Genomic DNA, 27,334 nt, shown 5'->3' with positions numbered 1-27,334 from the left:
AATTAGATCACAAATGCCTATTTGACCATAAGGCAGGCTGCTGATTTAGTATCTCAGTAGTGGGTCTGAATGGGGAACCCTCCTACCTACATGGAGGAAAGCAGTGGAGATGCTTTGGACAGCATCATCAGGGAGAGGGAATGGGGAAGGGTCCTAGCATTAAGAGAGTTGGGGAGAGAAATTAGGCTTGAAGGCCACCAGGCCTTTGCACCTCCCAGATTCATGGAGACTGTTGATGCATCCTGATGGGACTCCAGTTCTCCTCCCTGTTTAGGAGATTAATTAAGGAGGGACTCCACACATAGACTACACAGAGGGGGGTTAACTCAAGATTAGTTTCACATTAGGAATAGTGGTTTTTTCCATCCCAGAGAACAGTGAGTTCAACATGTGACCTCCTGAACTGTCTCCAGCTCCATTTGCATTTTTCTCTAGAGTCATTTTTAAGGATTCCAGTCATATCCAGGGAATTTGGCAGCCCCAGGTGAAATCAACAAAGGACAAGCAGTCTGCACCACTGAGTCAGCAGTTGCTCTGTGGGGTTTTGGCTAAAACTACCAATTACTGAGCTTTAGATACCCAAATGGTTGTGGCTCTTGGTAAATTTCACTTTATGTTCTGTGAAGCCCTGGAAAGCAAGATAACTTAATTGTACTTTGTGTTCTCTGATTGCTGAAGCATACTTTCTATACTGCTATAGTCCTTTAGTATATGCTCCTGTATGCCTCACAGCTGTTCATAAGTTCAAAGTAACACAGGAAGGTATCCTTAACTCCTCAGGGACCAGGTTGATGATACTGCCCAGGTCCACAGAGAAGAAGTCCAAGCATGTGTGTCCCCAAGTTATACAACCGCTTTTTTTTATAGGAATGGATCAAAAACGGGCAAACTCTGCTCACCCTGTGCCCATCCTGAGGTCATCCATTCATTCATTAGTACTTCATTAACTTCCCATTCTCAATCTGCCTCCTCACAAAAATAAAGTAATAACCCTAAAGCGTTGACAAATATAATATAGATTTTATTCAAGGTTTTGATTCTATCAAGAAGAGAGCTGCATCTTAGCCTTTGCAGAAAAACTGAAGTCAAATCCCTCATTGGACATCTCAGCTCTTTCAAGATTTCCTTCTGTCCCTTGTCTCCAGTTTTCTATTTCTGCTTATCCTCACAGAGCTCATTTCCTGGATGTTCCAGATGTGCTGGCCCCAGACCCCTTCTCCTTCCTAGACAAATAAATGCCCCTTTCCTTCTGTGGAATAATTCTCAGAGCTCCATTCCAGACCTAGACCTGCCATTGTCTCTAACTTTGCGAGAGCCCTCCGCCTCACCGCCATTTGTTCTCCTCATCTGCAGCATCAAAGTGGTCAGATAAATTGACTTCCGGGTTCCATGATGCTTGGAAGTACTGTCCTATCTCTGCTGTTTCAATCTCCTACTCATTAGGGAGCCTTTCCAATGTCCTTCTTTGTGTTAGAGGGCTGGTGTGGACATACTGAAAAGGGATGAGGTCTGCGTAATAGACGTGATTATGTGAGTAAGAAAAGTGCACTAATAAGTACTCATCATGCATTCTTTTCCATGTGTTGTCACCACTGCAGTAGAATGGTGATGTCCACTCTTTCCTACACTCACAGCACTTTACCACACTAGATTTCTTTCTGTAAACACAATGTCATTCGATCCTTTCAAACTTTCTATAAATTCGATAGAGTAGGCAGTGATAGTCCAGTGTTATAGATGCAGAAACTGAGGTTCAGAAAGATCAAATGATTTGCCCCAAATCACGTTGCCACAGAATAAGACTGAGTTGGGAAATAATTCATGTCTTCTGATTCCTAGTCCGACAGTCTTAACAAAGAGAAAAGCCACCCCAGATGCCCAGTGGCTGGCTGGCGCTATCACCCTGGCCTTAACATTTTCCTGCTTCAATGTATATAATTACACAGAACATGAGCACCAGTCAAGGCTGGTCAGTGGCCCTGGTGGATCAAGACAAAACACAACACAAACATACAAACACAACTCTGGTCATGTGTGTACATAGCAAAACTATCAACATTTTCCAGATCACAAAAAAGACCAAACATCCCCCTCTCCTAGCTAATATGAGTGACTCTGTTTCTTTATTCGCCACATTTTTAGCATTTCCCTGGTCTATCTTTCTTCTAGATAAGATTTACTCCCATTTCCTGATAGTATTTAATCCAGGGTAAACCCTTATTTCCTTCAATGTTCCCCAAAGTAATCTAATATAAGGTCACATCCTCTGAGAAGTCCTTTCTCATGGCTTCTTTCTGAGATGCCCTATGGTTTTCCTTATGTTGTATGCTGTCCCTCACTGCAGTGAGTAATAAACCCAATTTGTTCAACAGCAGGTGTGTTCCTAGTGGTCTTTGGCTGAAAGGCACTGGGACTCTCTCATTGCTATTTATTATTAAGTGACACTCTTTTGAGAAATATCAGAGAGAAAACAATTCCATGTCAGAATCTTCTGAACAATTTCGGAAAAAATACAAGATTTCTAGACTCTACCCTCCCTCAAATATTTTTCTGTAGGAACTTCTTTTTTTTTTTTTTTTTTTTTGAGACGGAGTCTCGCTCTGTCGCCCGGGCTGGAGTGCAGTGGCCGGATCTCAGCTCACTGCACGCTCCGCCTTCCGGGTTTACGCCATTCTCCTGCCTCAGCCTCCCAAGTAGCTGGGACTATAGGCGCCCGCCACCTCGCCCGGCTAGCTTTTTGTATTTTTTTTAGTAGAGATGGGGTTTCACCGTGTTAGCCAGGATGGTCTCGATCTCCTGACCTCGTGATCCGCCCGTCTCGGCCTCCCAAAGTGCTGGGATTACAGGCTTGAGCCACGGCGCCCGGCCTTCTGTAGGAACTTCTAGATGAAGAGATGGATTTCTTTTGATCTGAGCTAGGTTTAGTGAGAATGATTATACTCCTGGATTATTCCTGTGCATTTCTGTAGACCAGCTTTTGAGAACCCCATGAAATTCAGGTATTCAGGTGGATCCAGTAGATCTAGCTCAGATAGATTGGAAAGCTTTCTTCTTTTAAAAATTCTAATTCATCAACCTGTTTTACTTTTTGCATAGTACCGAAAACTTTCTGCAGTTTTATGGCTTAATAATAAAATTTTAAATGTATATTGGTGTGTGTCCATCAGAATATAGATGCTATGGAATCAGGGGCTTGACTTCCTTTTGCAGTATTATAGCTCCACATTCAAGAACAGCATCCGTTGGCATCTGATAGACCATCAAAATTTAGTTTTCACTCAACAAAATCCTAGTATGAAAGATTGGACAAATTCTAAGACAATTAATTACAATAACCATTTCTGCTAGGAAATAATCTATATACTGAGGAAATAGATTTCTCTTGGTGTCAGATGCAACCAGTAGGTTAAGGGTACAAAGTTAAACACATTTGAGCTGAATTTTAAAAAGTTCTTTCTGATAATTAGGGAGGGCCAAAGATTATGTGATTGCCTCAAGAAGTGTTGAGCCTCTGGTGCCTTGATATATGCAAGCAAAAATCCACAAGTATTTGACAGTAATTTGGTGGTTAGCTGAAGGAGATCACAGTCAAGGTTTAGTTTGGAGGAAGGGCTTGCTGGTCTTCAAAACTATAGCCCAAGAATATATTATTAAAAGTAATTGACAAGACCTGGCTAAAGTCATTAGACTGATTTTCATGGTCAACTTTTGAAAACCAGTCCACTGAACACTGAACTCCCATGCAATCTTGTTAGATGTGTATGTTCTATGAAAACCTTTTTGTAGTCAAAGCGATGAGACTAATGGGGATTTTTTTGTTTGCTTGTTTCTCTCTCTCTCTCCCTCTCTCCTCTCAGGTCCAAAAGCTGTAGAAGCTTACGGCAAAAAGTTTGAGGTAAAAACTGTTTCTGGAAAATTGCTCTTCTCTGCAGACGACAATGAAGTGGTAGTAGGAGCTGAAAGATTACGAGTTTTAGGTAAGGAAACTTGAATCATTTAACTTGTTTGATGTTACTATGTACATTTTAGAGGAGAAGCAAAATGGTGTTATGAACAGGATGTGTCCTCCCAAAATTCATATGTCGAAATCGTAACTCCCAAGTTAATGGTATTAGGAGGTGGAGCCTTGAGGGGTAATTAAGTCATAAGGGTGAAGCCCTCATGAATGGGCTTAGTGTCCTTCCAACGGGATGAAAAGACCAGAGATCCCTCTCTGACATGAGAGGGTCCAAGAAGTTAGCAGTCTACAACCTGGAATAGGAGCCTCACAAGAACCTGACTAGGCTGGTATCTGATCTCAGACTTCCAGCCTCCAGAGCTACGAGAAATCAATTTCTGTTGTTTATAAGCCACCCAGGCTATGGTACTTTGTTACAGCAACCTGAACTGACTAAGACAAATGGTGTCTAGAAGAGTGATTTAGGCCAGTTTCCTGGATTCTTTTAAAGCAAGGCAGTTGAACCTCTCTAAGTCTTGTCCCCTAGTGGAAATTTCTCAAGCTGTCAAGTCTTTTTGGCACATCTTTCAACACTGAGCTTTGTGTGAGAATGAGTGCTTATCCAAAGAAGTCTCATTTAGCACATCCTGTACTCACAGACTGGCAGTCGTGCTTGACGCATTCCAGACTTGCATAAATGATACAGAGATTCCTAAACCTGGTTGTAACTGAAGAATCATCTAGGAAACTTTGGAAGGGTTTAGGTTCATAGTTCCAACTCTGATTTACTGAATTAGAAGCTCTGGTGAAAACACTGGGAATTCGTTACTAAAAATATTTGCAGAAATTTCTGTGATCTCACTGTTGAAATTATTGAATTTAAGCACATAACAAATGAATCTTTGATGGCTGTACACTGAAATGATCTAGCATGGTGATTTAAGGGTCCTGGAACTCAAACTGACCTGGCTTTTAATTCCTGCTGTCACCCACTAGTTTTGTGACTTTGGGCAAGTTGCTGGCATCACTGAGCCAGTTTCCTTTTCTGCTCAATAAGGTTAAGAACATCTCCCATCTTGAGTTGTCCCTAAGATTAAATGAGACTCTATTACATCCACTTATCACAGCCCTAAGATTAAATGAGACTCTGTTACATCCACTTATCACAGCCCCTAGCACAAAATAGTACTCAGTCAACCATAGGTGCTGTTGCTGCTATTACTGCTTATACTACTATTACTATTAATGCTAATGTTACTTTTCCTTCTTTAGCTCCCTGAGATTCACTGTAGCACAGTGATTAAAATCTCAGGCTCTAGAATTAACCCATTTTTAACCCAATTTCTATCCTTTACTAGCTGTGTAACCTAAAGCAAAGTGTCTAACCTCTCTGTGCCTGCTTGATTACCTGTTTATAAAATTGGTATAATAGAAGTATCTATCTTCTGAGACTGCTAAAATGATTGAATGAAATCATCTATGTAAAGTACTGAGTTGGCCAAAATCCTAAGTGTCCAATAAGTGCTAGGTGTTATTATCTTAAATTATTGGTATTATTTATTATAAGGTACTTTTACTTGAAATTATATTTATCTCTGCATTATTATTTGTACTCTGCATCTTCTTTGTCTTCCATTACTCCTGTATTTTTTCTTGGTCTTTACGTCCTCCCACAATCAGCTTGTCTGGTCTATTTCTGTCTTCCTCTCTCAGTACACATACATGTCTAATTTCCTTTTTGGATGACTCTTAGAGCTTCATCTCCAGCCTGGTATCCTCCTTGAATTCTGGATCTTCTTCATCTGGATATTCTGCCAGCCTCTCAAATTCAGTGGATCTTGAATGCCTATCATGGTCAAATGCACACATATGTACATGTATGAACATGTATTTTATTACCTCACCCCCAACTCTCACACTTGTATTTGCCCCTGACTTCCCTAACACTCTTACTGGCCCCATTATACTCTCCTGTCCCAATCTCATCCTGGCCATCATGAGCTCAGCATAGTCAAAAGATGGAAGTGACCATCCTTGTGGGGCTTAATGGAGCTAAAAATGCAGGGTGCAGAGACGATAAAGCCAGGTGCAATCTAATCCCCAGTCAGTGGTCAACCTGTGGCATGATCTGAAACAACTCCCTTTATCTTTCAGGGCCTTGCTTTTTTATATCTGTGAAATTAGAGTTACCTAGAGAAGACATTTTTAAACAATGTTTTCCAGTGACCAAAGCTTTTAAAAATAAAATTTCATACATAGTCCCAATAAATAAAATAGATGAAGGACCAAGATTTCTCTGGGTTGTAGGCAAGTGTATTAGTCTGTTCTCACCCTGCTAATAAAGACATACCCTAGAATGGGTAATTTATAAAGAAAAAGGTTTAATGGACTCACAGTTGCAAGTGGCTGGAGAGGCCTCACAATCATGGCAGAAAGCAAAGGAAGAACAAAGGCACATTTTACATGGCAGCAGGCAAGAGAGCATGTGCAGGGGAACTGCCCTTTATGAAACCATCAGATCTCGTGAGACTTATTCATGATCACGAGAACAGCATAGGAAAAACCTGCCCCTATGATTCAATTACCTCCAACTGGGTTCCTTCCATGACACATGGGGACTTATGGTTGCTACAGTTCACGATCAGATTTGAGTGAAGACACAGCCAAACCATGTCAGTGAGGATTTGAAAGGGAAGAGTTGAGACATTGTAGTCTTAGTATAGTTTGATTCTTTTCCACCTCTGTATCCTCTGGGGACCACTTTTAACTTATTTTTTAAAGCTGCTTATGTGGATAATCTTTTTATAAAAAGTCTATTGATTACTTGCTATGATTTAGGTACTATGCCTGATATGCATTATATTTACACCTCAGAAACACCTTGTGGAGTAGATACCGTTTTTATCACCCCTGTTTTACAGATGACACAGTTGAGCTGAGCCATAGGGAAAGGTGAACCAAAGCATAGCTGACAGCTAGAATTCCCAACCAGGCATGTTGGACATGGAGGGCTTTACCTGAAAGCCCTATACTTGCTGCCTCCTCTATTTGGTCTCATTTTCAGAAGGGGAACATTGCCCAAGATCAAGTGCCAGTAAGTGGTAGGGCCCGTGTTCAAACCCCTGCCTATAGACTTCAGCCTCAGTGCACTTTACTACATGTAAATATGTTAAGACTTCTCCTTTTTTCACAATTTATGCTTTTCTCTTTTTGTAGAAATGGCATTTTCTGTTTTAATTCTTGGCTGGTGTGGAGGGAAACCCAGAGACTTTGAGCTCTCCTCGTGTTTAAGAGCACTTTGGGCCAGGCGCACTGGCTCACATCTGTAATCCCAGCACTTTGGGAGCCCCAGGGAGGTGGATCATGAGGTCAGGATTTCAAGACCAGCCTGGCCAACATGGTGAAACCCCGTCTGTACTAAAAATACAAAACTTAGCCAGGTGTGGTGGCACACAGCTGTAGTCCCAGCTCCTGGGGAGGCTGAGGCAGAAGAATTGCTTGATCCCAGGAGTTGGAGGTTGCAGTGAGCCAAGATTGTGCCACTGCACTCCAGCCCAGGCAACATAGTGAAACTCCGTCTCAAAAAAAAAAAAAAAAAAAAAAAAAAAAAGAATACTTTGCTGTACCAACTGTAAAAAAAATGCCTGGGGGAAAAAGTGGTGTCATCTCACACCCAGATCATTCTATCCGAGTGAATTTGGCACTTCCTGTTAATTCCTTGGTGCATCGTGAGTCATTTCACCACTTTAACATCTGACTTTGCAAAGAGGATAATTTTAAACGTCCAAACACTTTGGCTTAATCTTAACATACAAAACTCTGTGATGGTGCCACTTCAGAACTTAACCTCTACCCTGCCCTACCCCACAGTTACTTAGACTGAAGACTGAGAAATGATGATAGTTTTTGGTCACTTCAAAGCAGGTGGGTATTTTCGCTGTTGTTTGCAGCTATGTTTGTGGTATTTCATTTAGAGAATAATGCAGGATAAAATCTGTCTCTCTTCATCATTAGGAACATTTGCTTTTTTATGTGAAATGTAGAAAGGAAGCATCAAAATAAATATCACTGCTGCTATCAGTGCTAAAAAGACTTGGAAATGACCACCCTACAAATCTTGCATCAACCTACTCAGTGAAATGAGCCTAGTGTGTTGCAGAAATGAGCTTCCTGTCAGCTGGGATTCAGCCATATGGTGTGGAATGACAAGTCTAGGCAGTTTCATTTTCAGCATAATGAGAAGTTTGTTTTTTTGAGTTGTCAGACCATATAAACTCTTGGGAGGTTTGAATCTGGTTGCACATTTCATGGTAGCATCTAATATAGCTGGGTTTTATCCTTATCAGGACCACTTAGGAGCTGAGTGACCGTATTCAAGTATGTTTTCTCTCTAAGCTTTAGTTTCCATTTGCATAGAAAAAGAGAAAAAAAATAACAAAATAACAAAGGGAAGGAAGAATGAATATAATAAGAAACATAAGTAAATGCTATGTGAAAAGTCAATTATTTAAGTTGATAGCAAGTAGAGGAGAAATAAGCAGTAGAGACCTAAAAAACATAATGTCTCTTGTATGTAGTAGCTTTACTTGTGGATTCAGAACAATTTTAAAATTTTTTCTCTGGAAAACCACACCCACCTATTCAGTTTTTTGGACAATGACAACCTTGAGCACTTTCAAGGGATCTTGAATAGCATGGCAAAAAAGACTAGAAGTTCAATTATTTGGAAACTTTTATTCTGTAAAACATATAGGAGGAGTAAATGTAGGTAGACTGTAGTCCCTGATCTCTCATACATGCATGACTTTCCTGGGGAAAACAGAGCAACCAAGAGCCATGCATTAGAGTAACTAAAAACACATGTTTTGTAGCTAACTATATATCCTGGTTTCTGTTGTCAGATAGTGCTTTGGGTATGTTGCTTCACTGTTCTAGGGATCCTCTTATAACTCTGTGACATAGGGTAATAATGTCTGGTGCTCTGTGCTGTTGGGAGTACTGAACTGCACAGTGTGTGTAGAGTTAGTAGTACAGTGTGTGGAACACAGTAAGCATTCAGTACACACTGTTGTTGGTAACCGATTTTTTTTTTCCAATCAACACATCACAGGCAAACATACAATTTGATTTTTTGATACATGTATCCATCATATAATGATGAAACTAAGGTAGTTAGCATATTCAACACCTTGTGCATTTAACATTTCTTTTTGATGACAACATTCAAAAACCTGTCTTGTAGCTATTTTGTAATATATAACTTACTATTAACTGTAGTCACCCTACTGCACAGTAGAACACCATAACTTATTTCTCCTATCTAAATGCAACTTTTACCCATTAACCAAACTCCCCATCCTTCTCTCCTCCATCCCCTCCCAATTTATGGTAACCACCTTTCTATTCTCAACTTCTATGTAATATAAAATCAACTTCCACCTTTCTATTCTCAACTTCTATTTAATATAAAATCACCTTTTTAAAAATTCCACATATGAATGAGATCCTGTGGTATTTTTCTTTGTATGTCTGGTTTATTTTACTTAGCAAAATGTCCTCCAGGTTTGCCCATTTTGTCTCAAATGACAGAATATTATTCTTTTTATGGCTGAATAGTATTCCATTGTGTAAACATAACATATTTTCTTTATGCATTTTTTTATGTGTTTGTTGTTGGCTATGTGGGTTGATTCCAAGTCTTGGCTATTGTGACTAGTACTGCAGTAAATGTGGAACTGCAGACATCTCTTTGATGTATTGATTTCATTTACTTTGGGTATATATCCTGTAGTGGGATTGCTAGATCATATGGTAGTTCTATTTTAATTATTTGTAGAGCCTCCTTACTGTTTTCTGTAGTAGTTATACTTATTTATATTCCCACTAACAATGTTAAGGATTCCCCTTTTTTCACATCCTCATCAATACTTGCTATCTTTTGTCTTTTTGATAATACTCCTAACTGGAGAGAGATGGTACCTCATTTGCATTTCATTTATGTTTAAATGGTTAATGATGCTGAGCATATTTTCATATACCTGTTAAACATTGGTATGTCTTTTGAGAAATATCTGTTAAGGTCTTTTGCCTATTTAAAATTGGATTATTTTGCTTTTTTGCTGTTACCTGTGTATTCTAGATATTAACTCCTGTCAGATGTATAGTTTGTCAACATTTTCTCCCATGCAGTCAGTTATCTCTTCATTCTCTTGTTTCCTTGGCTGTGAAAAAGCTTTTTAGTTTTATGTAATCCGATATTTTTACCTTTGTTGCTTGTGCTTTTGAGATCTCACCTAAAAAATCCTTCCTTAGCCCAATGTCATGAAGTATTTTCTCTATGCCTTCTTCTAATATTGTAGTTTTGGGTTTACATTTACATCTTTAAATCCATTTTGACATGATTTTTATATATAGTGAGAGGTAGAAATCTAGTCTCATTCTTCTGCATGTGGATATCCAATTTTCTGGCACCATTTATTGAAGAGACTATTTTTTCCCCAATATGTGTTTTTATCAACTTTATGAAAAGACAATTGGTGTAGGTGTGTGAATTTATTCCTGGGATCTCTATTCTCTTCCATTGGTGTATGTGTCTACTTTTATGCCAAATACCATGTTATTTTGGTTATTATAGCTTGGTAGTATGTTTAGAATTGTAATGGCTGCAGTTTAATTCTTTTTGCTCATAATTGTTTTGGCTATTGAGAGTCTTCTGTGGTTCCAGATGAATTTTAAAATTTTTTTTCCTATTTCTGTGAGTAATGTCATTGGTATTTTTGATAGGGATTGCATTAAATCTGTAGAATACTTTGGGTAGTAGGGAAATTTTAACAACTTAAGAATTAATCTAATCTGTGAACATGGAGTCTCTCTTCATTTATTTCTGTCCTCTTCAATTTATTTCATCAATGTTGTATAGTTTTCAGTATAGAGATCTTTCACCTCCTTGCTTAAGTTTATTCATAAGTATCTTACTTTTTGTAGCTATTTTAAGTGGGATTGCTTTCTTGATTTTTTTTTCAAATAGTTCACTATTAGCATATGGAAATGCTACTGATTTGTATATGTCCATTTGATGTCCTGCAACTTTACTGATTAGAATTGACTTAGATTTCTTAATTCTAATAATTTTTTTTGGTGGCATCTTTAGGGTTTTCCGTATGTTATATATAAAATCTTATCACCTTCAAACAGGGACAATTTGATTTCCTCCTTTCCATTTTGTTTGCTTTTTTCTTTCTCTTGGTTAATTTCTCTGGCTACAACTTCCTGTACTTCATTGAATACAAGTGGTGAGAGTGGGCATTCTTGTCCTATTTCTAATATTAGAGGAAACTTCCCATTCATTATGATGTTAGCTGGTGATTTCTTGTATGTGGTCTTTATTGTGTTGAGGTACATACCTTTTATACTTAATTTGATGAATTTCTTGCAATTGGATGTTGAATTTTGTCAAGTGCTTCTTCTGAATGTATTAAAATGATCATATATTTTTGTCTTTCTTTCTGTTAATGTAATATATCACACTTACGGATTTGCTGATGGTGAACCATCCTTGCATTCCTGGGATGAATCCCACTTGATCATAGAATAATCTTTTTAATTTGATGTTAAATTAAGTTGGTTAATATTTTGTTGAGAAATTTTGTATCTATGTTTGTCAGAGATATTAGCCTATAGTTTTCTTTTTTTGTTGTGTTCTTTTCTGGTTTTGATATCAAGGTGATGCTGGCCTTGTAACATGAGTTTGGAAGTGTTTTCTCTTCTCCAATGTTATGGAATAGTTTGAAAAGAATTGATATTTCTTCTTTAAGTGTTTGGCAAGAAGTCAGCAGTGAAGCCATTATGTCCTGGGCTTTTCTTTGATGGAAGACTTTTTATTACTGATTCAATTTCTTTACTCATTATTGGTCTGTTCCCATTGTCTATTTCTTCATAATCCAATCTTGTTAGATTCTATGGGGTCCAAGAATTTATTATTTCATCTAGATTGTCAAATTTGTTGGTAGATAGATAGTCATATAGATATATAATAATCCTTTTTATTTCTGTGGTATGAGTTGTAATGTTTACTTTTTCATCTCTGATTTTATTTGAGTCTTCTATTTTTGTATTAGTCTAACTAAACATTTGTCAATTTTGTTTATATTTCCAAAAAAAACTACTTTGTTTCATTGATCTTTTAACTCTAATCTCTATTTTTTAATTCTAGTCGAACTTTATTATTTACTTTCTTTTTTAATTCTAGTCAATCTTTATTATTTACTTTCTTCTACCAACTTTGGGTTTTGTTCTTACATTTCTAGTTCCTTGAAGTATATCTTTAGATTGCTTAATATAAATCATTTTACTTTTTTGATATAGGCATTAATTGCTATGAAATTCCTTCTTATAACTGCTTTTGCTATGTCTCATAGGCTTTGGCATGATGTGTTTTTATTCTTATTTCTCTCAACAAATTTAAATTTCCTTTTTAATTTCATTGTTACCTTATTGAGGAGAATGTTGTTTACATGTATTCAGAAAGTTCTGAAGTTTTTCTTCTAGTTGATTTCTAGTTTTATACCATTGTCAGAAAAAAAATGCTTGATATAATCTTTATCTTCTTTGTTAAGACTTGTTTCGTGGCCTAACATGTGATCTTTTTGGAGAATGTTTAATGTGTAGTTGAAAAGAATGTATATTCTACAGCTTTTAGATGGAATGTTCCGTAAATGCCTATTAGGTCCGTTTGGTCTATGGTGCAGTTTAAGTCCAATATTTCTTTGTTAATTTTCGGTATAAGTGATCTTTCCATTGTTGAAAGTGAGGTGCTGAAGTCTTCTATTATTACTGTTTTGGAGCCAATCTGTCCCTTTAGATCTAGTAATATGTGCTTTCTATATTTGGGTGCTTTGGTATTGGGTTTCTATATTTACAATTGTTACGTTTTCTTGTTGAATTGATTCTTTTATCACTATACAATGACCTTCTCCTTTCTTTTTATAGTTTTTGACTTAAACTCTACTTTATTTGATATAAGTATGGCTACTTCTGCTTGCTTTTCATTTCCATTAGAATGGATTGTCTTTTTTCATTTCTCCACTTTCAGTCTATGTGTTTAATAATGAGGTGACTCTCTTGTAGGCAGCATATAATTGGGTCTTGTTCTTTAATCCATTCAGTCACTGCATATATTTTAATTAAAGAATTTTATCCATTACATTCAAAGTTATTTTTGATAGGTGAGAACTTACTCCCCCTCTTTTTTACCTCTGTAGTGTAGTGGTTCTCTGTGGTGCTAAGCTTTGTTTTCTTTCTCTTTCTTGTTTGTGTATCTGCTGTAATTTATTTGTGATTACTATGGGGCTAACATGAAGTCTTATAGTTATAATAGATTATTTTAAGCTAATAACAATTTAATTCCAGTCACATGAAAAATACTCTAGACTTTTTTCCTCCCTGCCAAAAATTTATATTTTTGATATTTTGTTGCCTTAAAATATACATTGATATTAGTATATATAAAATATATACATTATATATACATGAAATATATATACATATATAATGTATATATACATATTATATACACACATTTTATATGTATAATATATAAAAATTATATGTACACTATATATGGGTACACACTATACACATATATACATATATAATGTGTATAATATATACTTCATATACATATATGTGTGTGTTTCTTAACTACTAATTGTAGTTGTTATTGTTTTTGACTGTTTGACTTTTAACCTTCATATTAAGGGATTGAAAGATTTACATAGTACCACTGTTAGCAATAGGGTATTTTGAGTCTGATTATGAATTTACTTCTACAGTGAACTTTAAACATTCCCGTGTTTCATGATAGTTGTTTTTGTTCTTTCATCTCCAGATGTAGCACTCCCTGAAGGATATTTTGTAAGTCCAGGCAAGTTATGACAAATTCCCTCAGCTTTTGCTTGTGTGCAAAAGTCTTTTTTTCTCCTTTATTTGTGAAGGACAGCATGCTGGCTATTGTGTTTTTTGGCTGGCAGTTATTATCACTTAACACTTTGAATATATTATTTCATTCTATCCTGGCCTGCAAAGTTTCTTTTGAGAAATTTGCTGGTAGTCTATTAGCTATTTTCTTATTTACGACTTGACACATTTTTCTTGCAGCTTTTAGAATTCTCTCTTTTGCTTTGACTTTTGAAAATTTGATTATATTGTTCCTTGGAGAGAATCTTTTGGGGTTGAATCTAATTGGGAATCTTTTACTTTCCTGGATCTGGATTTGCATATATCTTTCTAGACGTGAGAAGTTTTCAGCTATTATTTTGTTAAATAAGTGTTCTGTGCCTTTCTTCATCTCTTCCCCATCTGGCATTTGTATAATGTAAACATTTGTTAACTTAATAGTGTCTCATAAATCCTGTAGGCTATCTTTATTCATGCTTATTCTTAAACCTTTTATCTGACTGGACTACTTCAAAATACTTGTCTTCGAGTTCAAAAATTCTTTCTTATGCTTAACCAAATTTGTTATTGACACTGTCAGTCATATTTTTTGTTTCATTTATTGAATTTTTCAACTCCAAGATTTCTGGGATTTTTATAATATTTATCTCTGTTGAATTTCTCATTCAGAAGATGAATTTTTTCCTATTTCATTGAATTATTGGTCTGTATTTTCTTGTAGCTCAATGAGTTTCCTAAGATCATTATTTTGAATTCCTTTTCAGGAATTCTGTACATTTTATTTTTGCAGGGCTCTGTTACTAGAGAATTATTGTGTTCTTTTAGAGGTGTTATTTTGCTTTTTTATATTTCTTGTACCCCTATGTTGATATCTGTGCATCTAGTGGAATAGTCACCATTTTCAATTTTGTGGGGTAGCTTTGCAGGGAGAGACTTTTTCCTATAGATGCATCCTAGGATGTTGGTTGGGAATGGTGCATTGGCTTTTGTTCTGGGTGGACTCAGTAACATAGCCTCTTTGCAGTTTCTTTAGCTGAAATCTTTGTCAGTGATAGCTGTGATTATGTCAGTGACCTAGGGTACATGAGTTTGTGATGGCAGTAGTAAAGTTTTGCTGAGAGCTGGAGGTACTGGACTGGCAACTGGGCTTGGTGCATTTGGATACTATGGGTTGGTTACTCACAAGGTTTTCTACTGTTGGGCTGGACATGTGCAGGTACAGCAGGTCAGCCAGCTGTGTGTCACCTTCTCCACTATGCAGGTCTGCCTGTGTGGGGATAAGGGTGCTGGATGGATTTTAAGGCAGCATCTCAGCTGCTCCACTGAGCCTAGACTCTTAGTAGCCAGGGTTGTGGTAATGTAACTACCCATGTGAGTATGGTGGTATAATGGCAATGCCTCAGAAATGGAGAGAGGCAATGGCTACCAACCTCCAGAGCAGTGTGCACTCTAGCAGTTGATCCATTGTTAAGATGCTGTGGTGCTGTAGCAGCTTAGGTCACAGTGGATGGAGGTTGCACAGTGGAGAGTCCTACTCTGGAGCAGTGCAACTGCATGACCTCAACTCCCCAAACTGGATTCGGGGCCTACAAAGACTACAGAACTCTCTGGCAGCAAGGACTACAGGTGTGTGTAGCAGTAATAAGGACCACTGGGGGTCTCCAGCTTACTTTTTCCCTTAAAAATAAAATCCCTCCTGGCTGCAAGTTAATCCCAGTAAAGGAGATAATGTGGCAGAGGTAGGGTGCTTTGCTCCTCTCTCTATGGTGCTTTCCTGGGTTTCCATGTTCCACAGGGATCTTGCCACAGCCCTAGTGATGTCCATTGTATTTCCTCAGTCACTCCAGTTGAAATATAGCTGTTTGTTTGTTGTTTGCATCCTCTTTTTGTGGGAAGATAAGCACCTGACAACTCTAGTCAGCCATCTTGCTGTTTGATTGTGGCAATAGCTGAGTTTCAGAGGACCCATCAAATCCTGAAATTGGACACAGCCCTTGTGTGTTCACAAAAGAAATTTGCTTAGAATTTTTAGGGGTATTCATATATCAAGTACATTTGGATCAGTGGATTTTGTTGACATAGTCAGGGCCAAAATAGAAAACACTTTTATAGGCTAGGAAGTATTACACAGCCCTTTTCATGCATGTGTGAGTAAGGCTGGTCTCACTATCATATGTATTCTGCAGTTGGACCTTAAGTAATGAAGAGATTGAAGGCCAGGCTGACTTTCCACTATTCCCCCAAGTCGCTAGGACATATGATTCCCAAAAATATGGTCCTGAGAGGAATAATATTAGCTGTGGTCTACTTGTTAGAAATGCAAACTCTCAAGCTATACCCCAGAGCTACTGAATGAGAAACTCAGGGATAGACCTCAGTAAGCTGTGCTGAAGCAAGACATCCAGGTGATTCCGATGCCTGCTACACTTTGGGAACCACTGACCCAAGACTATGATAGCAAAATCATTTTGCCACAAATCTCCTGGTAACTTTCAAGTGAGTTCAGGCTCAGCTTTTACTATTTTGCTGCAACATAAATATAGCTAGCATATGTTGAGTGCTTAGTGTCTGTAAGGGGCTGAACTAATCACTTGCCCTGAATAAATGCATTTGATCCTCACAATAACCTTGTTAGGAGGATACAAGCTTCCTTCCTTCCTTCCTTCCTTCCTTCCTTCCTTCCTTCCTTCCTTCCTTCCTTCCTTCCTTCCTTCCTTCCTTCCTCCTCCCTCCCTCCCCTCCCTCCCTCCTTCCTTCCCTCCCTACCTCTCTCCCTCCTTCCCTCCCTCCTTCCCTCCTTCCCTCCCTACCTCTCTCCCTCCTTCCCTCCCTCCTTCCCTCCCTCCCTCCCTCCCTCCTTCCCTCCCTCCTTCCCTCCCTCCTTCCCTCCTTCCCTCCCTCCTTCCCTCCCTCCTTCCCTCCTTCCCTCCCTCCTTCCCTCCTTCCTTTCTTCCCTCCTTGCCTCCTTCTCTCCCTCCCTTCTTTCCTTCCTCCCTTCTTTCCTTCCTCCCTTCTTTCCTTCCTTCCTTCTTTCCTTCCTTCCTCCCTCCCTCCCTTCTTTCCTTCCTCCCTTCTTTCCTTCCTTCCTTCTTTCCTTCCTCCCTCCCTCCCTCCCTCCCTCCCTCCCTCCCTTCCTTCCTTCCTTCCTTCCTTCCTCCCTCCCTCCCCTCCCTCCCTCCTTCCTTCCCTCCCTACCTCTCTCCCTCCTTCCCTCCCTCCCTCCCTCCTTCCCTCCCTCCTTCCCTCCTTCCCTCCCTCCTTCCCTCCCTCCTTCCCTCCCTCCTTCCCTCCTTCCCTCCCTCCTTCCCTCCTTCCTTTCTTCCCTCCTTGCCTCCTTCTCTCCCTCCCTTCTTTCCTTCCTCCCTTCTTTCCTTCCTCCCTTCTTTCCTTCCTTCCTTCTTTCCTTCCTTCCTCCCTCCCTCCTTCTTTCCTTCCTCCCTTCTTTCCTTCCTTCCTTCTTTCCTTCCTCCCTCCCTCCCTCCCTCCCTCCCTCCCTCCCTTCCTTCCTTCCTTCCTTCCTTCCTTCCTTCCTTCCTTCCTTCCTTCCTTCCTTCCTTCCTTCCTTCTTTTGCTTTGTCATGCAGGCTTGGGTGCAGTAGTATGATCTGTGCTCACTGCAACCTCTGCCTCCCAGATTCAAGCGATTCTCGTGCTTCAGCCTCCTGAGTAGCTGGGATTACAGGTATGCACCATCATGCCTGGCTAATATTTGTATTTTTAGTAGAGATGGTTTCACCACATTGGCTAGGCTGGTCTCAAACTCCTGGCCTCAAGTGATCCACCTCCCTCAGCCTCCCAAAGTGCTGGGATTACAGGCATGAGCCACCATGCCCAGCCAGGCTTCTTACTTTCATTAACAGATGAGCAGATTGAGGCACAGAGTGGTATAAAAACTTGCCCAAAGAGCACATGGCAGGGTCAGGATCTAAATTCAGGCACTCTTCACCACACTCTATGACTTCTATCAGTGGACTCTTCTTTTCCCAAACTCCACAGCACATTGCTATCACAATGAGAGGAAAAGAGAATGGAGCAACAGTTTCCAGATATTCCTCTCCTTTTTGGCTACTGGATGCTCCACTGTTTCCTAAGAATGCTCCACAATTCTCCTAAGTCTCCGACCATTCCCTGATCCCTTCTCTAACTCTTCTTTCACCTGGTCACTTGGATTCAAACCTGTAGACTCCCCCACAGTTTAGTCCTTTTTTTATGTTCACATTTCTGTGGGACATTCCACATTTACAGATGTCCTACTTATGGTTTAAATATTTGCTTCTTTTCAGATGACCCCTGAATCTGTACTTGCCTCAAACTGTCTTCTCAATTCCAGTTTCAAATTCCCAGCAGCCTGTACTTTTCCTCATGGGGGTCTTTACATCACTTCCACTTCCTTACTTGCTGCTAAACTAATGTCTCCTCCACCAAACTTCCAGAGATTTATCCCCTAATTTTCCTTATGGGGCCACCATTCTCCTAGTCTTCAGGGCCTTGCTTTCATTCAGGTACCAGTCTCTGTCTTTTTTCACATGAACAAAAAATGCTTTTGCCATCCCCAGTTTTTCCATGTTACAAAGGTCTCTGGCACAAAAGAATTAGGCTTACAACTTGGCCCATTCATTTAATTGCCAAAAAGGTGTAAACTTAGTATGCAAGATGAGGCATGATATAGTTTAGCTGTAATTTCAGAACACAGTTTTAAAAGATCAGACAGGCATGGCCTTTAAAAAGCAGCAAGAAGGTAAGCAACATAAAGGCCAGTGCAACTAAGAGGCATCTTCAGTGACAACACCAGGGAAAACATGACTTTAGTTTTCATTAATGACCAATTTCGTTGAACAAAGAATTGGACATTATAGCATTTATAAACAAAGTGCAATTATAAATTGCTATTATAATTGTTAATTAGGTATATTTATACTGTAGATTAGTTTTTTTAAATTTATCCTCTAGATGCCACTTGATGCTAATTATCCGAGTTACATTATTATCAATTGAAAAACATTTTAATTAAGTACAAAGCTGTTTAAATTAGCATAAGACTTACAGAAATTCAAATATGGTTTGATGCTTAACTTATTTTTTTAGGACTACATCAGATGGTACATTTAGCCTTTTGAATTCATTTTTGATGAAACTCTCTATTGCAACCTGGCAAATGATAACTACAGTGAAAGGGGTGGGAGTGTTCTTAGTGATGTTCACTCATTAAATGTGTGTGTCTATCATATGTATATGATATTGCCAAATCACTGCTACAGGTGCCACAAATACTCAGCAATGATTACCACTGTTCCTGCTCTCTATGGGAGCTCTCTGTCTAATCAGGGAGATAGACACATATGGTGGATCAGGGAGCCCAAGAAGAAAACAAGCTATCTAAGAAGGATAGAAACAAAGTGCCTATAAAATTCAGCTGGGGTTAGGTGTAGTGGGAGAGAGAGAGAGTTTAGAAATCTTCTTAAACTTTCAATTAGGTGCATTTGAGCTAGATTTTGAGTATAGATGAGGAGGGAAGAAAAATATAGAGTCTTGGCTTGGTGAATGGAGTCAGACGTGTTTATCATTTGGGTCTCACTTGATTGTGATATAAATCCAATTCAAAGGGAGAGGCAAGGAAATTTATTGCCTCATGTGATTGAAAAGCCCAAGAGTAGTTGGCTGCAGGCTAGATTCAGTGACTCAAATAATGAAATCAAAATTTAGTCTTTCTCTCTTTCTTTTAACGATGTCTCAGCTCTGTTTTCTAATCTTGTATTCTGTCTTCAGCTCTGCTGGTGAGCAGAAAAAGTGGTTATCTTCCCAATACAAATCCAATGATGTCCTGGGTTTTATTCAGTATGGAATGCTGTGGACCATGTGTCCATCCTTGAACTGGTTAGTCACTGTGACCAGGATGATACAGTGTGCTGGTTGGCAAGGCCTAGGTCATATTCCCACTGCTAGAGCTAGGGTTGGAATGACTGAGAGTGAAATAGAGCACTTCTCCAAAGAAAAATTGGGGTGTTGTTATCAGGAGAGGGAATGGGTGCTAGGAAAAATATGCAGATACTTGTTATAGTAGTCAGATGTATGAGCATGGAAAATCATGATAGTTGGATGGTTGTATATGAGACAGTGGAACCCAGGGATTGTGAAGGGTATTAGTGGAAAATACTTGATAAGTTATCTCTCCCTTGCTCGCTGAGCTCCTAACACACTGGTGCCAAGCATGTTTTTACCTCCTAGCATTTTTACTTACTGTTCCCTCTGCATAGAATCCTCTTTTCCAAGATGTGCTAATGGCCTCTTCCTTTATGGCTCAAACATCACCTTATCGAAGAGGTCTTCCTTGACCATTTTGTAAAAACAGCATGTTTGTGGTGGTGGGCGTCTGTAGTCCCAGTTACTCGGGAGGCTGAGGCAGGAGAATGGTGTGAACCTGGGAGGCAGAGCTTGCAGTGAGCCATGATGGTGCCACTGTACTCCAGCTCTGTACTCCACAGAGCGAGACTCGGTCTCAAAAAAAAAAAAACAAAAACATGTTCCTGTCATCACTGTCTACAACAGGAATTGGTCAACTATAGCCTGTTTGCCAAATCAGACCCAAACCACTGCCAAGCTTTGTAAATAATATTTTACTGGAGCACGATCATACTCATTTAAGTTTGTCTGTGGTTGCTTTTGCAGTACAGTGGCAGAGTTGAGTAGTTGAGACAGAGATCATATGGCCCAGAAAGACTAAAATATTTACTATCTGGCCCTTTACAAAAAAAGTTGGCCAATTCCTGGTCTGCATCTCCATTCTGCTGTATTCTTCTTCAGGCCAGTTATCACAACGTGACATGATGTATATTTGTTTATTTTCTTTCTATCATTCCTCATTAGATGTAAGCTTTCTGATAGCAGGAAGTTTTGTTTCATAGACTTAGAATAGCACCTGGCACACAATAACTGCTCAGTAAAATTTGTTGCATGACTGGATTGAAAGATTTTGAATGTTGAACTGTCTCACAACTCACCTGACAGCGTAGTAAAAAGAAGCAGGGGAGAGCGTGCCCCTAAGTTGCGAGACTATTGTAATACATTTGTTGGAGAGTCATAAAGGCCTAAACTAGGATAGAAAGAGAAGAGAAAACAAATAGACACAATACCTTGAGATAGAACTAATGAAACTTGGCAAGTAATTTAATGTGGAGGATCGGGGGAGGGAAGTTGGGGATACCTCTGGTGTTGTTAGCCTTGTTGGTCAGATAATTGTGACATCATTAACAGAAATTTATAGGAGCAATGGCAGATTTGGGATTGGAGATTAATAGTTCAGCTTTAGATGTACTGGGTCTTGGAGTTTGACCTCTGCCTTGGAGAGGTCCACTGCCCAGTGGGAAAAGCCAGGCAAAAAGCCCACAAGAGATGCCTGGCTGAGGAGAGGGATCAGAGAGTCATTCATATACCTTAAACAGCTGGAAGTGCCCCAAAGCAAATACTCAGCAAAGCTCATTAACTAGAGCTTCACCAAATAGCCCCTGGACACCCAGTCCATTTCTTTACCTGAAGAAGCCTCCAGTGGTGGTTTACAGGGCCATGATTGCCCTCCCTGGTGTATCCTCAGAAGTCCAGCGCCCTATCCCATGTTCCTGTGCTTTTCCTCATCCACTCTGCCTTTTACCATGACAAGGTGAAGCAACTCAAAAGGCTTTAGAATGCAACAAAACTTGGGTTCTTACCAGCCATGTGAAGTTGGCCACATTGTTCAAGTCACCTGGACGTTACTTAAATGTATTCAGGTTCTAAATAAACAGGGTCTCCTCCTTCCTTTCTCTGTGCTGCTTTTTCCTTTTTTCTCTTTCTTTCTGAAGTATTTCATCAGTACACAGAAGGAAGCATGAGAGTGGCTGAAGGATTATATTTTAGAGTGGAACATGGTTTCTCAGATAGGGTAGTGAAAATAGAATACTTCAAACCTTGATCCCTGGGAGATGAGAGCCTACCAATCTAGTAGAAACATTTGAGTAATAAATCAAAGGAGCCTAAAACTCACCAGAGCCCACCTTCTGCTCCCAGTTATTGTTAGCAGAGATAATCTGCTTAGTATTCAACTGTTTAGAAAGAATTGCTGGTTGTCTAGTTCTTCTGTGGCACCTCATTTAAAAGTTGCTTTATTATTTACAGGAATAATGTATTAGATCATAAAGATACATTTCCCATAAATCATGCAGCGAGAAAGTCACATATACAAGAGTCTCAGATGAACAACCATGACCTAACAAACCAGAGATACTTAATGAGAAAAAGCAAAATTCTACAATACAGAAATAATAATGGGGTTTCATTTGAAATGCTACAGGGAGTACAGCACTCATAATTCTCCAAAAAAAAAAAAAAAATTAAAAAGAATCAATCCAAAAACCTAGGCGATTTCACGGCATAGTAGCGCACATTCATCCACCCATGTCCGTAGGCAGCATAAGCTACAGTGGTTCAGTTTTTCCCCGCAAGCTTGAGGGGTGAATTCCTGATACAGGAGGAAGAGGTATTTGGGCCCCACACGGTTTTCCCTTTGGCAAGAGAGAAATGTGATTTAATATGAGCATTGTGGATTTATGCTGCTGTGTAAACTTCCACAACCATCCAAGCAGCATTGCCTCAGCAGACCTTCCCAGCTGCTCAGCCATTGCAGCCCTCAATGGTGCTCAGGGAGAGTGGGAAATAAAGAAGTTGGGGACGTTCATCAGCTTTCTAGTTTGATTAAAGAGTTGATGAGGTTCACTGTGTGGCTGCTTTGAAGAGAGCTAATTCCAACACTTAACAAGGGAGGGAGATGTCTTTGTTTTTCTGTTTGTGGAACTGACACAACTTTAATTTCTCTATCAAGCCATAGTGAGTGTGTTTTGAAGCTTCTGTTGGCCTGTTTGTATTGTCAGAGTTTTCTTCTAGCCAGTTAATCCCAAGGACAGAGTATTTTCAAATGAGGAGATAAACTTCTGTCAGGCATCTTCAATGTCAAGATCTAGGTATATTGTCTCCTTTCTTATTAATTATACTACCCTTGCAGAACATTCTTTTGCCACCAACAGTCACCTGAGTAGAATTTTTTCTTTTTGCTTTTCCAGCAGAGGCCAAGGGGAATGTTGGTATTCCACTGTGATACTAGGAATTTAATGAGATGACAATGTGAATAAGAAAATCTCAGTGCACAGAATAGGGAAGGAAATTAACTTTGTTCTCCTTTATTGGAAAGACTTGAATTTCATTTGCTTATTTGACTGGGAGAAAAGAGTACTAAAAATATTCTCTTAAGCTCCTTATGCTTCACCTCCTTGCTTGCGCTCTACTTTTGCCAGGTACTGCCTTTTAATCTTAACTCCTTTTGCACCGTCTTCCCTGGGAATAGTGGTTAATGGGGTAAGGATTAATCCAAACACAGGAAAAAAGGAGAGACGAGGAGAAAATGTCCAATCTTCTTCAAGGTACAGAATACAAGCAAATTTCAAAGTTTCTCCCCTTTAGAATAGTAGTATAGGTCAGCAGAATAAGTGAGTATGGGGTGAGGGCACAAACTTCCTGGGTTGAACTCCTGGCTCTAGTGGTACAACACTGGAAACTGGTTTCTCATCTGTAAAACAGGGTTCATAAGAGCACTACATAATTATGTCAAGCACTCAATGTGGTGCTAGGCACCTCATGAGTACCCGATATATTAATGGCTGTTTTCTTCCTTCTACATATTCCTGTTGAACACCATTTGTACAACTATCACCAAACTAAGTTCAGTGCAGAGATGTAAGGACATAGAACAAAAGTTCCTCTTTATAAGTTCTCAAATAAGTTATATTCTTGTACAGCCATCATACCCAGTGAAATATTAAATAATAGTGAACATGTTTTTAAAAACTTGAACAAAAACATATGCTAGAACTTGGACATGCTGAGAGGATTAAGTAGATGGTAAGTGCTGAAGACAAGGTAGGAAGAGATCAGGCCTACAGAGTTGGTCAGGAGAAACTTCCTAGAGGAGAAATAGGGGGAAGTGTAATGGATGGGGACAGAGTTTGACTTCACAAGTGCAAGGGAATGAGAAGCAGCTTCCTATGCAGCAGCAAGAACAGGGACTGTGGTGTGACAGAGGAGGTGGAATGAGCTGCCATCGTTTTTTCCAGCAAAGAAGCACAGTTGGATTTCTTTATGGGAAGAGACTGTCATGTATCAGCATATAGTATACAGGAATTACTTACTTTCCCACAAACTGAATTAAGGAGATGTCTCAGGGTTGTGGTAGAGCCTCCCGGGGACCTTCCTGGCAGTGTACTGTGCAGGATGTAGTGGAAATGAGAATGGGAATATTTAATATTATTTTGGCTCTGAAAGTCAAAGAGAAAAGACAAGTGTAGTTACACATTATTTATGTGGCAAGAACTCTCATGGTTCAAAAATGAAAGGAAGTGGCATCAACAAGAAGCTTGACATTATTTAAGCTGTAGTGTAGGCAGTTCTCCTTTAGAAAGAAATTCAGTCACATTCAACAAATATTAATTGAGTTTTTACTATGGCCAGCTGCTGTGCTGAACAAAGGGACACTCTGGGTCCCTGCCTTTCTAGGATCCACAGCCAAGCAAGAAAGTTAGATTTTTTTTTTTTTTTTTTTTTTTTTGCTTTGAGGTGCAGTCTCACTCTGTCGCCCAGGTTGGAGTGCAGTGGCGCAATCTCGGCTTACTGCAACCTCTGACTCTCAGGTTCAAGCGATTCTCCTGCATCAGTCTCCCAAGTAGCTGAGATTACAGGTGTGCTGCCACCGTGCCCAGCTAATTTTTGTATTTTTTGTAGAGACGGGGTTTCACCATGTTGGCCAGGCTGGTCTAGAACTCCTGACCTCGTGATCTGCCTGCCTTGGCCTCCCAAAGTGCTGGGATTACAGGCATGGGCCACTGCATCTGGTCAAAAGACAGATGTTTTAAGCATTTACATTTTTAAAAATGTGTGTTTTGGGAGCAAAGTATAAAATGCTATGGAAACATAAAATTAGGAGATTAATTTAACCTAATTTTACAAGTAGGAAAGCCTACCTGAAAGAAATGATTAAGTTAAGACTGGAAGGATGAATTAATCAGTCCAAGGGTTGGAAGCACTAAACGTGGAGTAGCTACTTCGAGCATATACAAAGTCCTGTTGAAGCATGAGGAAAAAGTTTTCGAATTCAACACAGAGAGTAGAGATGGAGTAGAATGTCCAGATATAAAAGGGGAGAGATCATCATTATAATAGCTGACATTTCTTAAATGCTTATTCCATAGCAGGTCATGTTCTTATCTCTTTGCCTGTCTTGATTGTCAGGACAGACCTCTAAGATACGTTTCATTCTTATTTTCACTTTATATATGAGAAAACTGACAAATAGGCAAGTTTCCCAACATTTTATTGCAAGTTAAAGGGTGGAAGTAAGCTCTAAACCCAGGTAATCAGACTCTGAAACTTATATTTTGTTTTTCTTCAAATAACAATTTTATTGAGATATGATTTACATATGCAATTTATACATTTAGAGTGTACAAGTACATTTTTTGCATAAAGTGCCTATACTTTTCACATAAATCATGTAGGAGGGCTGGCCGTGGTGGCTCGTGCCTGTAATCCCAGCACTTTGAGAGGCCAAGGCGGGTGGATCACCTGAGGTCAGGAGTTTGAGACCAGCCTGACCAACATGGTGAAACTTTGTCTCTACTAAAAATCCAAAAATTAGCCTGGCGTGGTGGTGGGCGCCTGTAATCTCAGCTACTTGAGAGCCTGAGACAGGAGAATCACTTGAACCCAGAAGGCAGAGGTTGCAGTGAGCCAAGATGGCAGCACTGCACTCCAGTCTGGGTGACAGGGTGAGACTCTGTCTAAAAAAAAAAAAAGAAAGAAAAAAAAATCATTTAGGAGAGGAAAAGTCATATCTTTTCTTCACCCCTTGCAAGTCTCCATGACAAAAACAGATTTAAAAAAAAGATAAGGGAAGCAAGTTTAATAAAAATTGTCTATGACATGGGAGCCTTCATAAATGAACACCCAAAGAAACAGGGAAAACCATATTTTTATGTGTAGGTTTGATGAAGAGTAGACAATCATGTAGAAGTATGATTGCACAAAGGCGGGTATGAGCTAATGGTAACAAACTGGGAGAAACTTAGAAGGACCTGTTTTTTCCGATTCTTCTTGGCATCTCTTTGACTTCATTCCTTTCCTCTGGGTATAGAGTAGGACGAAACCTGTTACATGAGTATCTCTCAGGAAAGAAGGGTGGGAGAAGATCAGAGGGTGACTTTTCTAGGTTTTGTAATCAGCTTCAGGGAAGAATGGTGGGAGCAAGTCAGAGTCCTTCTTGCTTCTGCTGTTTTCTCAAATGCCAAGGAGCCATATTTTGGGGTAGTATGTCCTGAACCCCGACAGTCATATTTACATAGCCACAAATATACATATATATGTTTGCATTGTATGTTTTATATGTATCTAGTATACATATATTTGTTGTATTATATGGTATATATGTATACATGTGTATACACATATATACTAGATAAATATATACACATACATGGATCATTATATATGTGTGTGTGTATGTAAATCTCTTTTAGAAAACCACAATATTGCAGTGGGCACTGTGTGTCATGTTAAGGTGTTCAGACTTTTATTTTAAGGCAATGAGGATACATTGAAGGGCTTCTAATTGGGAACCAGCAAGATCTAATTTGTGTTCTACAGGACACTGTGATGAGGATCAGCCAGGGATGGGCTGGACAGATCCAGAACCATGAGCCCAAATACATCCTTGACATCTATGTTCAGTGTTTTAATTCAAAATGAGATTTTTAACAAAAGAGTCGTTCAGCCTGCTCTACAAAACTGTAGCACACACAAACAACTCAGATTGTTCTTTTTAGCTCAGCCCAAAGAAAAGAAGCTGAGCATATGAAGAAGGGCAGGACCCTCCCAGTTGGAAAGAGCACAAGCATATACGATGAGTGCTGAACACAGTGCATTGTTCTTCCCACTCAATTGCTTGATGTGAGCTGATCAGAGGTCAAAGCACATTTAAAGTACTTGTATTGTATCATGGGCTTGTGGAAAAGATTGCATTGAACTAAACAAAGGAAAGAGCCAATATGAAATCAATATGCAGGGTGCCTATGAGCTATGAAGGAAGGTAATGTGCTTTTCTTCTTTGGCTGTTAAATGCATCTCAGCTGCCAAGGAAAATGACTTTCTCTCAGGACTTCCTATCTGTCTAGCTGACTGCTTATTGGAGAGTATTCAGGCCCTAGTGGTTCAACTGTATGTTTAATGAGAGTGTCCCAGCACAAGAGCCTAAGCGAGGTCCTCTGGCCTAATTCTTCCTCCGAGGACTCTGAAGATATATCTCTCCTTAGCAAATTGTGATCAAAGATTGCTGGTGGAGCAGAGAAAAGGGCCGGGCCTTGGACTTATACA

At 39.3% G+C, this 27,334-nt stretch overlaps 1 protein-coding gene across 3 annotated transcripts in view; it reads left to right on the top strand.

Annotated features, from left to right (window-relative positions):
• SGCD (sarcoglycan delta) overlaps positions 1–27,334 on the top strand; it is a 1,039,631-nt gene that overhangs the window by 878,167 nt on the left and 134,130 nt on the right. For all 3 annotated transcript variants that reach the window (XM_030927838.1, XM_030927837.1, XM_030927836.1), the window contains one exon: positions 3,858–3,977. In XM_030927838.1, the coding sequence (XP_030783698.1) occupies positions 3,858–3,977 (120 nt within the window). The remainder of the gene's footprint in view (positions 1–3,857; positions 3,978–27,334) is intronic.

This window comes from Rhinopithecus roxellana, chromosome 3, assembly GCF_007565055.1.
Source record: "Rhinopithecus roxellana isolate Shanxi Qingling chromosome 3, ASM756505v1, whole genome shotgun sequence".
Taxonomy (NCBI): domain Eukaryota; kingdom Metazoa; phylum Chordata; class Mammalia; order Primates; family Cercopithecidae; genus Rhinopithecus; species Rhinopithecus roxellana.
The sequence above is the reverse complement of the archived record's forward strand: the minus strand, read 5'-3'. Positions and strand labels throughout refer to the sequence as shown.